The 13955-nt window shown below is 47.7% G+C and overlaps 1 protein-coding gene across 9 annotated transcripts in view; it reads right to left on the bottom strand.

Moving 5' to 3' along the window:
• The window catches only part of Lhfpl2 (LHFPL tetraspan subfamily member 2), a 153427-nt gene that overhangs the window by 21750 nt on the left and 117722 nt on the right, over positions 1-13955 (bottom strand). For 4 of the 9 annotated variants that reach the window (XM_017590688.3, XM_063281488.1, NM_001106402.1 and 1 more), the window contains one exon: positions 9821-10431. In XM_017590688.3, coding sequence (XP_017446177.1) covers positions 9821-10229 — 409 coding nt within the window. In that variant the 5' untranslated portion in view covers positions 10230-10431. Of the gene's footprint in view, positions 1-9808; positions 10432-10602; positions 10961-11092; positions 11228-13955 lie in introns of those variants that run through there. The other 5 variants (XM_039101911.2, XM_039101908.2, XM_039101909.2 and 2 more) reach the window with 4 other exon arrangements.

Here is a 13955-nt window from a genome sequence, read left to right as displayed (position 1 = left end):
AGGAAGATCATGTTTAGTGACTGAATTGTTAGTTCAACTGACTTAAGTTCACTAAACATAAGGGACCATCTAGTTCATGTTGGCATGAAGAGCATCCCTGTGTTGGTTAACATTTACCTGTCTGCTTCCCTCTTCTAAGTTTTCTTTTTCTGTAGTTGTCTTGTATGCCAATAGCCACAAAGTCATTTAGCAGTCCCCCAAAAGCTATCTTTGGGTCAACACCTGTTGCCAGGAGGCACCATTTTCTTGCACCAGTTCAAGGGGTTGACATCACAAAGACTGACTGACAAGGACACACCATTACTGATCGATCACAGCCAGCTCCCAACCCACTCTTGGTGGCCTAGACTGTTCCTCCCACAGGCATGGGAGCGCCCATGGAACACTCTGCAGTAAGGATTGAAGACAGGGTCACAAGTAGGCTGCCGCTATTCTGCCTTGGAAAGAAGAGACAGGCATGGAAGAATTTTAAAAGAAATTCAGAGGCAAGAGCTTTGAATAAAAGCTATGAGCAGGGGTTGGGGATTTAGCTCAGTGGTAGAGCGCTTGCTAGCAAGCGCAAGGCCCTGGGTTCGGTCCCCAGCTCCGAAAAAAAAGAAAAAAGAAAAAAAGCATATGAGCAAAAAGCTAGCAAATGGCTAGCCAACTACTAGGAGAACAGTGTATTTTCTTTTACTAAAACGAGGTCACTAGAAACACCACAAAAGGCTATAATCTGAGAATAAAGGATTATTCTTTAAAATGAATATATACAGGTCTATGACATCTCACCACATTGGCCTCAGCTTTCTGGTTTGCTGTGGACTGGCAGGGACCTTTGCAGAATACACTATACTTGTTCCCAGGCAGCAACTATGGATTCAGAGTTCTTTAGAGGATGTCCTGAAGGACCTGTGTAAGGTGGGGACACCTGAGGAGCCTGCATGTTTATGAGATAAGAGGGAAGGAGGCTGCTTTTGAGTTTTCTGTCTTCTTGCTCTGTAGCCACAAACTCTCTATAGTTGGGCCGCTTCTGAAAACTTCTGAGTTTATTGATAAAGCAGGCCAGGGTCTGCTCTTGATGTTCAGTGTTTCCCGGACCAAACCAGGAGTCAGAGGTCATCTAAGGAAAGGGGTTGTCAGCTGATGGCTGGCATATCTTTGCGGAACAATATTGTCTGCCTGTCAACTTGGTATATGATTAATAGTAACAACGGAAGGAGAGGAAAGGAGGAACTGGGTGATGCATCAGATGTTAATGATTAAAAACAATAATAAAAGGCTTGCAAGGAATGCTTACACCACCTCTCCAGGTGTCCAGGAGGCTAGCTCCTTCTACTAACAGCACTCGAAAATGTGCTTTAGTGTCAGGAGTGGGGATGGGAGGGCTCAGCCTAAATGGAATCCTCCGGGTAAAAGGACCTTAGCCAAGGCCCCAAGAGAAGTTGCTGTGATAGTTTATTGAAAACTAATGCCTTCCAATTAAGAGTCATCTGCCCTGAGAGGACATGGAGATACAATCTGTAAGGAAGATTGGGTCTCTCCATTGTCCAAGGCTTTCACGATCTTTCCCAGCATAGCCATAGCAGCTGTGGCAGCATCCGTAGCCTCAGCTTCCACTCTGTGCATCCCACAGATGGTCTTGTTCATTCTGTCCCAGTGATGGGAAATTATTTCCCATTCAGAGTGGGAACCTGTATATTAGCTGTGGGTGGGTTACTAGGAGAACTTTATGAAGTATTTAATAAGGTATTCATCCGTCATGAAAGACAGTTCCTGTTTGACAGTTCAAGATAAGCTTGCACAGGGCTGGAGAGATGGGTCAGTAGTTAGAGCATGTGCTGTATTTGCTGAGGACCTAGGTTTGCTTCCCAGCACCCACATCTGGCAGCTCACTGCTTCCTATAACTCCAGTCCCAGAGAACTCAATGCCCTCTTCTGACCTCTACATGCATATGGTCCACATATGTATGTCCACACACACCCACATACTTCTTTTCTTTTTAGTGCGGGGAATCAGTCCCAAGGCTTCATACATACTAACCGTGTACTTTCAGGAGTTAATACCCCTAAGTGAGTAGAAGACTTAAAAAACCCTGAAGTGACTGAGAGTAAAATCTTCCAGAAATAAGTACACTTCTGCCAGTGGGTCTCCAAGTGCAAATGTTAGATAATTCCTCAGCACACCATAGGTCACCGCTCAACACCGGGTCACCAGGATTGTCCTCTGTGACTGAACATACCCTTTCTGCAATCTGATCTGAAACTAGAGTTGTGGGCACTGGACTGCATTGTTTGTTTTTGTCTTTTTGCTTGTAAAGCAAACAGTGTTGAGGATAGAACCTTAACATACTAAACCAGTTTACTCCTACTGAGCTCTAGGCCCTGCCCTTGTTTTTCTCAGACTACGTCACCTACACTGGCCTGGAATCTATCATTCGCCTGCCTGAGTCCTGGGGTTACAAGTATGTGCAGTATTTTAATACTGGCTTTAAATTCTCAGTATGTGTATTCTTAGGGTACGTGCGTGTGTATGTGTGTGTGTGCATGTGTGTATGTGTGTATGTGCGTGTGCATGTGTGCGTGCATATGTGTTTGTGTATGTGTGTGAGTATGTGTGTGTGTGGTATGTGTGGTGTGTGTGAGTGTGTGTGCATGTGAGTATATATGTTTGTGTATGTGTGTGTGTGAGTGTGTGTGTGTATGTGCATGTATGTGCGTGTATGTGTGTTTGTGTATGTGTGAGTGTGTGTGTGTGAGTATATATGCCTATTTACTAAAGCATTCTTGGAAGAACATTATTAAATAATGAACTTGTATTTGCACTATAGCATAAAAGATATAGGTTGCTTTTAAAGTGGTTTTACAACTTTGGAAAATACTACCATTGCCTTAGCTCCTGAAACAGAGTGCCTAAACTGCTCAGGTAAACATTCAGAGCCATGTCTAGGCCATTCTTCCATAGCTTGCTAATGGAGGTTCAACTCAGAACATCAGCAGCTTCACGGTAGTTTATGTCTACAACGAAGTAAACACCACAGCAAACTCTTTTCACGTTCTATCTGCAAATCAACACTGTATCTGAATTTTAAGAGTGTTTGCAATTTTCCTCAGGCCCTTATAGCAGTTTTTGGGTTTGTTTTTGTTTTTTGTCTTTTTTAAAATGCATCCCAGTTGCTAAACACTAGTCTTCATGTCATGGTATGACTGAGCTCTTTATATATTATGTATAAAAAATATATATGATTATATATGATTCTCTTTATATGTATTTACATATATACTTATATCTTTGTATTTCTTTAGAGTACAGTTTATAAAAAGATAATTCTCTAATATATCTTGGACGCATACATTAAATTGCTTATAGAAAGACCCTAGTGTACAAATCTCTACACTTAGTGGGCATCCAATGATACCTCTTTGGATTGATGCTTAATTCTGGCTGCCTTATAACACATCTATTCTCCATTTTCTACCAAGTGATTACTAGACGCTAGCGAATTTGTATTCATCTGTGGCATCTTTTTTAAAAAAATTATTTCTACTTCTTAAGTGTGTGTGCATATATGCACATGGTACACATGGTGCCTTTGGAGAGGCTGGAGGTGCTGTGTTTCCCTTGAAGCTGGAGTCACAGGTGGTCGTGAATCACCCAATATGGGTTCTGGTAATGGAATTTGCATTCTCTGAGAGAGTAGCACATGCTTCTTTTTTTTTTTTTTTTTTTTTTTTTGGTTCTTTTTTTCAGAGCTGGGGACCGAACCCAGGGCCTTGCGCTTCCTAGGTAAGCACTCTACCACTGAGCTAAATCCCCAGCCCCTAGCACATGCTTCTTAACCTAAGTCAAATCTGCAGGTCCAACCTGTGATGTGGAAACTACTACAGAGGTGCTGTCTGTGTAGAGAAACCAAGAGCCCCCACCCTGGAGGCCAGAAGTCTCCTGTGCCTGGCTTTCACCAAAAAGGAAAGCTGCTTTGTCCTCATAATTCTCCTTAAGTCCCCTTTCCCTGGGGAGACTTGAAGTTGCTTGGCAAGGCACTCTGCCTTCTTTCTCAGGGCTTTGTCAGTGGGAAAAAGTATGGTCAGGTTCTTCTTCGTCCCAAGACCCTCTTTGTTTCTCTCCTCTTTCTTAGTGATTTCATCCTTCTGATCTTGAATGAAGGAACAGGGAGAGGAAAATTGTACGTGGAGGCCGAGACCAGGCTGGGCTGTGCGTACCACCTGATGCTGCTGCTGTATTTCACACGATGGGGAAAAGTAATGATACCAGTTCCAGATGGCATCCATGGCTTATCTCACACCCACTCGCCCCTCATAGACAGATGTGAGTTCAGGAAGGTTAAACCTGGATGGAACTCGTGGTGTCTGATGTGCCCTCTATACCTCCACTCACTCATTCGAGTTCATGGGGGAAGACCAAGCCTCTCGGGCAATGGTGGTGTTTACATGCCCACTCACTCCTCTTACATGCACACTCACCTTCATGAACACAAGGCCTGGATGGCAGCTGGTTCTACACACAGCCGCTCACACTTAGCTTTGGTGTCACGGTCATCAAAGCCCCTTACGTCCTCTCACACTCTGTTACCGCTTTCCCTCTGCACAGTCTCGCCCCCTCTCTACCACTCTGCTTACTTCATGGCCTCGGCTGGGGTTCCCATGGCCACACCCTCCACTGCAGACCTGCAGAACAGCCTACAGCAGTCTGTCTGCTCAGAACGGACAAACAGCTCCTCACTGAGAATGCCCTGCAGGGCTGATCACACAGAGGGCCGACTGGAGTAGAGTATGGAATCCAACAGACAAAAAAAGAAGCTTGTGAGACTGGACTGGGAGACAGCAGACAGCCAAGCCCAGCATCCCTCATGGCAAATCCCAGCTGAATAGTCCCTGCCAACACCACCGAGCCAAGTTCTGAGCTCATTTGAATGGCTTCTGTCCCAAACCTGAGTCACCGGGGATTCCACGGACTTCCACGTTCACACTCTATGCATTTCCAAAAAACAAACTGCCTGATGTTGTCATGGAAAACCTGGATCCTTGCATTCTACAGTTTCAGTATGGATTGCATCCAGGTCACAACCTACGGAAGACAGCTGGCAAAAGTCAGCCCCGCTGGCCAACAAGCCAGCTTTGGTAATGGGTCCCAGAGGGATCAGAACCCATGTGTGCTGCTGTCTCTGCCAAGTCCCAGACACGCTCTCCTCCAGTGCACACGGGTCTGGAGTCTCTGCAGTCAGGGAAGTCTGAGCCGCCACCTGCAGTCAGACTCAAGTGAGGAGAAAGAGGAAGGAGAGAGGAAGAAGCTCTGCTCTCGTCTGCTCCTTAGAACCGTAATAGAAGACCCAACCGTCCAAAGCCTCAGGACGGCTCTGTACCTGAGCCCTACGGCCTCATTCCAGGCAGGCAATCCAGGAACCAGAGAGCAGCACCAGACAGAAAATCCAGGACTTGAAGACAATATGGCCAATTACAGCGGCTTATAAAAGGGATCGTGTAGGGTGACGCCATGGTGCAGCAAGGCCAGTTCATTAGATGAGAAGGAAGGGTAGGCTGGGGAAAAAGTCGAGGAAGGAGAGAGGAGAAAAAAGACGAAGATGGCGTCTACAGAGGACGACGGTTCAGATTTAGGTGAACTAGATCGATTTTATCTTGTCTAGGTGGGCGGTTTATATCTCTATCAATTCTAGTGAATTTATTGTGTGGATGAATCGTGGACTGAGAAATTGACATGTAAATCTAATTGCTAAATTACAAGTTTCTGGAACTTTGATTTTTACCGGGCTAAAGAGGACAGCGTGTGAAAGAAATGACTGAGAGGCAGTTGGAGCATGCGAAACTGGTTCTGTTGCCCATGCAGAGTGAGAACCATGCAAGGGCCCGCAGAACAAGGCGTGTGTGTGTGTGTGTGTGTGTGTGTGTGTGTGTGTGCACGCGCGCGCACGAGTGTGTCTGTGTGAGGCATGGAAACTACCGCCTAGGGGACCACTCGGCGAGGGCAGCTAAAAGAGAGACAGCCAGCAGAGGGCAGCTTGCCTGGTAGAGTAGCAGCCGGCGTGAGTGGCTCCGGCAATTGGGAACCAATAGAAAAATGTTCCTTTTTAATTTTTACCGCAACAGTATCCTGTTCCTTAGAACACAAAAGCTTGGTAAGAAAGCAGTAACTTTCACGATCACCACAGAGCTACCACCGTTTCCCAGACGTCAAACATCATGCTTGCCCTGCCAACACACTATCTACCTTAACCCTCAAGCAGCCTCCAGTTAAGCACTGTGATTAGACTTGATTACAGGCAGGCAGACGTGGAACTTAGAGGAATGGGCTCAGTTGGTCAGTGTCTCAGGCCTTCTGAGGTAAGGCTTAACTCCAGTGACGGCCAGAAGTGATTGCTGAACACTGAGGCAGGGATGTCTAGCTTCCTGGCTGCCAAGAGGTCAGGCCTTGAAACAAATCCTGCTATTTCGGTTAACTGTACTTGTTGCTTTTAACATAACAAAATTTCTGAGATGACAGTATCTTCCACACATAATTCTGAGGCCAAAATACCGATATTTTAAATGTTTTGTTTTGAGAGAGGGTCTCAATACGTAGCCTAGGCTAGACTTCTGATCCTTCTGCCTTTCTCGTCCAAATGCTCAGATTACAGATATAAACCAGCACACACAGTTCACAGTTTATATTTCTATATAAGCCTGTGGAATATTTATTTATTTTTAATTAATATGTCTCAGGAATATGCTTATGTCATCTCATAACTTTACATCCAGTCACTTTTTAAAGGGCCATTTTGCCATGGAGCAAGAAATACTAACTACCCCAGTGTGAGTGAGTATTGTACAGCTCTAACAAGAACTTCCTTGCTTCATGGTGAAGGGGGCGTCATAGAGGAAAGCTCCAGGGCAGCCAGTCATGTGGTGCTGAGGGTGGGACAGCCTCTGGCAAAGAGGCCAGTCACTATGTCTACACTGGTATGGTTACTTTTGTAGCCAAATGTTCCAGGACTAGGCTTGCTGCCTACAGGGGGCTGAGTGCCTGGGGTCAACCTTCATCCTAGAAGAAGGAACCTACTAGCCCTTCTAGCAGACATGGGAACGTGGGAAGAATAACTCCCTGGTATTTATCCTCACCTCACTGTGCTGTGCTATCAGCCTGGCTGTGGACAAAGCAGCCAGTCTTTTCTGTTATTTCAGAGCTTCGCCTTAAACCCATAGCCTCTAGAGAGCAAACTGTAGACAGGAGGGCTGTCCGTCTCGTGTCAATTTAAAACTGTGAGTAAGCTCAGAATTTCTGAAATGTGCCGAAGTCACAGGGATGGACAGAAAACTCAAATTTGACTCAAATTTCTTTGGGAAGCAGATGTTTGTAACTATCCTCTCTAGCAGGCTGGCCCATGAGGCATATATACATCCTCCCCAGCTCTTCACAGACCATCTATGAAGAGAGAGAAGTCAGAAAAATTCTCCGTCATGGATACACACACTGAACTCTCAAAAACGCTTGCTTGCCAATTAGGAGAAGCAACAAGAGCATAACAAGATTTGTTGAGCTAACATCCTCAGGGCTAGAGTTTGCTGGAATGGCCCTTGTTAATACCATACATGAAGCTGGATGTGATAGTCCATTGCCTGTAATGCCAGCACCTAGGCAGGAGGATTCCCATGTGTTCAAGTGAAGAAAAAGAAACATAAAAACATAAGAAGCTGCACCCGAACAATCTGTAAGACCAAAACATAAAGGATGTCTCTACTTTGTATCCAAAGACTAAAAAAGATGCCCTGGAGCCCAGACTGCTCCCCCCTCCCCTATGCTGTAAATGACCGCTGTTTTTTGTTTGCCGGTAGGTAGATATTTCTGTGAGCTTCTCAGGGTAAGAAGAACTCCTAGAAAGACACACCAGGAGTCTCTTGCAGACCAACTTCAAAAACCCCACAAGGAAGGCACAAAGCCATGGAGGGTCAACTGGAATTGGTCGGAAAGTTAAGCCCTACTTCCTGACTAACCAGTGGTCTTCGAGAGGATTACTGAATCCTGGGTGGAGGCTATGTGTTTAGTTTGACTTTTTAAAACACTTTGGTAACACTTCACAAATGTTTTAAGATAAGACACCGGAGGCAGTATGTCAGAGAAGAAAGCTGACAAGAAAAAAAAAAAAGGACCCAACTCAATCCTTCAAGGATTCTGGGAGGTGAAACATCCAGGATATAGGCTTCGGATTTTATAAGTGAATCTAAAGGACCAAGAGCCGCACAGAATTAGAAGCCTAAGATGAAAACACACACACAGAGGTGAGATCACATTCCAGCCTCCCCACTTTGCACAGAGAGGTGGGGTGCTACCTGTCCCAAATTGAACCTGACAGTTAACAACAGCACTGACAGATGTAAGCCCAGATCTAACAGATTCTGTGAGCATCTGCATCTCCCTGGCCACTCACAGCGGATCCTCTCAGACAAATGAGTGCCTGTCAGGTGGAGAATAACCCTGTGGAGGCAGCCCAGGCTGCAGGGCAGGGTGTGTCACCTCAGCTCATGACCCCATCCTCAGTCACTGCTTACAGAGCCCCCCAAGGTTTGAGGGACAGAAAAAAACAAGTTATCTTATCAGCTGTTTGAGAAAAGCCCTGTCATTTGATCTGTTTATTTGAAAGCTGCCCCGTTGAGCTCACCACTTAGCTGTGAGGCTGAGGGTATCAGTTGATGTAAGCTCTGGGGCTTCCCACTCCCTAGATCTGGGGCTCAGCTGGTCTCTGCTGAAGAAGGGCCCAGGCCCTGTTTATGCAGTGCTGAGAGGGAACCACCTGGGCTCTTCAACATGGCTGAGGTAGATTCCTGTTCCTTCCACTGTAGCTGAAACCAACGGTACCCTGTTTAAAATGGGAATGTTCCCCATATTCATTCTACCTCTGGAGGATGTGTTCTAACTCAACTGCACAGAGGCAGTCCCCTTCAGCCTGGGCTAACTGCTGTTGTCTTGGGTCGGGGGTCTACCTTTCAACCCTTTGGGGGAACCTAGGTAGTGCCAGGGTCCACAGACCTTTTCTTAAAGGTCCAGGATCGCTGTCAAGAACTCAAGATTTCCCGCCCATTTCCAACAAGCTCGTTAGGGAGAAATATCCGAAGTGGAAGTTAGTTAGCTTGCATCTTCTGATCTAACTGCACGGAACATTCTGTCAGGCTCCAGGAGACAACTTAAGTGGAACATTATTAAACGCAGAGCAGCTGATGCTAATCCCTTCCCAGGAGGCTGGAGTCCTCCTGCCCAAAAAAGCTGAACTCACCAGGGTAGAAGGGCAACCTCTCTGCCTCTAACGAAACACGGGCACCAGAGCAAACACGGGCTCCAGGGCAATGTCTTTCCTTTTGCTGCAGTTAGGACCAGCTCCGACCAAACCCCTCAGATATGCCCTCACCACGCGGGCATGGGCACTCGGTCAAGGCACGGTTTTAGTTTAATGAGAAAAGCAAAAAGCAGGAACAAGTTAAACAACTCAGACTCAGAGAAAATGAGAAAAGCAAAAAGTAGGCACAAGTTACTCAAACAACTCAGACCCAGAGAAAATGAGCACGGAGGAGAGGCTTGCAATGTCGGATCGCAAGACTGGTCCTTTTTTTTTTTTTTTTTCCTTTTTTTTTCCGGAGCTGGGGACCGAACCCAGGGCCTTGCGCTCGCTAGGCAAGCGCTCTACCGCTGAGCTAAATCCCCAACCCCTAAGACTGGTCTTACTATTGAGACAGTGAGACCAGAGGAAAAAGATCTTGGCCAGCCCCCTTCAAGAGATGCAAACAGTAAGTGCCAGGAGTCCGGAGCTCAGGTTCCTCTGCTTACCGCAGCACTCACCTGCGATTCCCTGCAGGAGCCCGCAGACGTTGAAAATGCTTTTCCTCATGATGCTTTGCACGCACATGGTGAAGACGGACACCAAAGCCACTACGCAGAGAATGAAGATCCCCATGGCCAGGAAAATAGCGGTAGCCTGCCAGAAGCCGCTGGCTATCTCCCCAAAGCTCTTGGCATAGGTCCCGCACAGTGTGTCCCGAGGGACTTGCTGCATGGCAGGGGTGCGGAGGCAGAGGATGCCCAGGTAGTGGGGCTCCGAGTCCATGCCTGCCTGCTCGTCGCCGCTGCGGGTCTTGGCTTTCCCGATGAGCCAGTCGGCGCTCATGAAGGCAACGAGTTCAGCAAAGGCCACCACGATACTCAGGAGGGTCCAGAGCATCGAGCGGCAGGTGACAATGACATGACACATATTGATGTTCACGGTGGGAAAGCGAGGCTGGAAGTCCACGGTGTCAATCCAGAAAGACAGCTGTGAGTGGCGAGGAAGTCCGAGAAGGAAGTCTCGGCGAGGGTCGCTCAGTCCCGTCCGAGGCAGCAGAAGCAGTGAGGTCTGGATCCCGGGCTGACGGCATTCATACGGAGTGCTGAGTCCCAGCGGCCAGCAGCCTCACCTACGTCCAGAAAGGAGGAGGGTGAGCGGCTGGCCAGGCCCCGCCCCGCCCGCCCCGCCCCGCCCCGTGCCACCCCCACCCGGGACGCCCGCCACCTTCCCGCCCACCTTCCCGCGCTCAGCTCCCAGCCAGGCGGCCCCGGGGCGCTTTCTGGATGCCATTGTTCCTCACTTTTTTTGCTGTAACACCGAGCAGTGGTCGGTGGGGAACCTTACCAGGCTCCCACCAGCCCTCTACTGGGACACGCTCTATCTGGGACACTGCCCCAGGAGCTAACCGCTATGGAGAGATGCAGGCTCGGAACTTTGTCAATGCCCTGACATAGAGTTTGTGAGGCAGTGGTCACTGCCTCGCTAGCACATATGCCAAGTTCTCTAAAACACCGACAGTTTTGGCTATTTAACAGGCGAGAGTAAAAAACCTTCAACTGCCTGGAAATCAAATTACCAGGAAAGTATTTGGTTCCTAGCTGAGTCAGGATGCAAGGGGAAATGATCCCGGGAGAAAGAACAAACAGGACACTGCTGCCCACACTAGTTTCCCATGTGTTCCTCGCATTATTTTAGAGAAGTTAATTTATGCGAGTTAAAACTTCTTGAAAAGCCTTAAGGGGGTCATGACTTGGGAAAATGAGGACCATTAATTAACTAGGTGTCCTTACAGCTGGGTCCACTTGTTGACGACAAAAAGCTGTCCTTGAATGCATCTCTTGAATTGTCCCAATTCATCTCGTGTCCCTTGGCCTGGGACTCAACATGCTCCTTGTTTCTGAGTTCACAGAGAGCTCATTCTGCTCCTGAGGACACATGACTTCATTACCAGGGGACTCTGCCCGATGGCTCAACCCTCCTTCAGAGCCTGAACCTCCCTCCATCAGGGGTTGGCACTGCTGGTCTGCAGCACCAGCTCTCTGCCCCTCTCCAAGGTCAGGCAGGATCACGCAGCTCGTATCTGACATCTGGTCATATGGCCCTGCTCTGAATGACTCCATCTCATTAACCCAGGTCATGTCAACTCCATGAGAACTACAAAGAGCCCCTTGAAACGCTGGGCTTGGGTGAGGCAGGCGGCAGGGGAAGAGGGAGATAAATGTGGAAATAGCAAAGACCAGTATCAAAGCTTAAAATGGAGGTTGGGGTACCACACGCCAATACTTTGCCTGCTGGCTGACACTGTAGCGAGCGGTGACAGTACGCATCTCATGAAACATGAATTTAAATTGCATCACAAATAGTCACAGGGGTTGTGATTAAGACACAGTCTGTCCAACCCTAACGACAGATGTTTGTAAGCTGCCAGGCTGTGTTGTGCTTGGTTAAGGGAGGAGGTCATGTGTTCCACTAAAAAACACCAAGAATCCTCAGATCTGGGTTCTAGAGCCAGGAGGTCCACCACTGCCTGGCGGTGTGGATAAGTAACTTCTCAGTGTGTCTTCATCGACAACCTATACTGCAAGGCTGCCCTTCCCTCATGAGACAGTTGTAAGAGAGAAACTTACTTGCTGAAGCACCCTGTAGGGCACCGGTTTCAGCAGGCATAGTTACTCCTGTCTAACTAAGCCTGCCTGTGGGCTTCGAGAGAAGCACGGAGACCTCATTTCATACTTCTGCACCCTCTAAACTAGACTTCCAAATCCAACCGGAGAGAAAAGATTAGCACTGAGCACAAACACAGGTGTCACTCCCTAGCACTCCTTAACCAGAGACTGGGAAGCAAACGGTTTCACAGGGATTGTTTACAATGAAAACAATCCGGAAAGGAAGCCTGAGGGCTCCCTGGAGGCGGCACCTGACCAATCTGTTACAAGTAGTGACCTCTGGAGAGCGCTCTCCAACCCCAGCTGATTTAAAAACTAACTTGCTGTTACTTCCAGCCCATCCCCACCCTTGTCCCTCGTCTATTTAAAGTGGCTTTTCAGACTATATCTATTTGTCCCCTTGCTGAACTGCAGAGCTCTGTCACGCTCTCTCAGTGGCAATGCTGTGTCAGCTGGGCTCTGAGTGAGGACTGTGATGAGGCTGTCTTCTCATCACAAAAAAAGAAAGGCTGTGAGGAACTTCAGGCCTTGGGGCTGGGAAACGGTCCATGCCAAAGTCAAGGCAAGATTATTTAGGGATTTACAAACTTTAATCTTACAAAATAAAGCACTTTCCCCATCTGTGCCCAAAGAACACTTCTCTCCCCGCAAACAAGGTCCCGTGGTCATAACAGAATGGCTGGGATGAAACGGCCATTTTGAACCAGGAGATAAGGCACACGGGTTCCCAGCAAGTTTCAGAACTGCTACATCGGTGGACTGTCACGGTATTCTAGGCTAATGAACTAACTAGGCAGCTTCCCCAGATGGGAACAAAATCAGGGCAGCTGGACAAGGGAAAATTTGGGAGAGCAGCAGGGGTCCTGACTGGGCTGTGTTCTGAGAAGTGTCCCCATTTGGCTAAAGGCACTGAAAGGCAGGCACCTGCTGAGACAACCTCAGCAGTGTCAGAGGGGAAATGGATCCTCATTATAGATCTCTGAAACCACAGGGCCCCAGGCTCAGTACTCCTCAGCAGGGCACTCTCCTCTGTTAACTGCCACTCTCCACACTCCCTCATAAACCACCTGGGAAAAAAAACCCAATAAATTCATCTCCAGTCTGACCTTACTGTCACAGGCACAGGACTGTGGGTCACCTGGAGAGCCTGTAACATAAAAAATGTTACAACATTGTCAAGGAGGCCCACAAGAAAAGCTCCTGGGGAGACATAAGAAGGAAGGAAGACATAAGAGGACAATGACACAAGATTATCATCCCATCGTCCAAAGAGAGAGCAAGGAGGAGGTGACAGTGGTATATATTCCTCGCAAGCTCTAACCGTCCAAGAGGGATGTGCAGAACTAGGTGTGTAACTCTGAATAAGGTGTGTACCTTCTCTTCCAAGTTCCTATTGTCAGAAGGGAACAAAGTGCACACAAAGCCAGAGCCAGGCGGTGCCCGCTGGCCAGATTTCTTCGATTACTGGAACAGATACCCAGGAACAAAGTTCATCTCTACTCTGCCGGTGCAGGAAAGCAGGAGGTGTCAATCCATGCTGTACCCCATCTGGACTCCCAGCATGACAAAGAGGCCGACGGGGGTGGGGGGTGAGGGATGAGGTGAGGTCAGGGTCCTTACTCACCTTGCACCTGCTTTTTAGTCACATTACAAGAATGCTGGACACAGACATAAATAGACAAGGGTAGGCCAGGAGCAGCTGTACACCCAACACCAGACTCAACATTTTTTTCTATTCTAGAGCATGCACAAACGTTTTAGGAACCATCTGCAAATGATGTGTCTAATAGTTCATCCCTAAATGCTTTAGCACAGACCTCCTAAAATAAGGTCATCTCCTTGCACAGCTACAAGACAATCAAGCCACTCAAGAAAACAGCCCACTCACACCCAATGCCTTGTCCACACTTTGCCAAGCCTTCTCCATGTTTTTGTTTGATTTCCCTGCCCTTTAAGCTGCGACTCAATCGAGGCTTGTGAATTGCAT

Source organism: Rattus norvegicus, chromosome 2 (genome assembly GCF_036323735.1).
Source record: "Rattus norvegicus strain BN/NHsdMcwi chromosome 2, GRCr8, whole genome shotgun sequence".
NCBI lineage: Eukaryota > Metazoa > Chordata > Mammalia > Rodentia > Muridae > Rattus > Rattus norvegicus.
The sequence above is the reverse complement of the archived record's forward strand: the minus strand, read 5'-3'. Positions and strand labels throughout refer to the sequence as shown.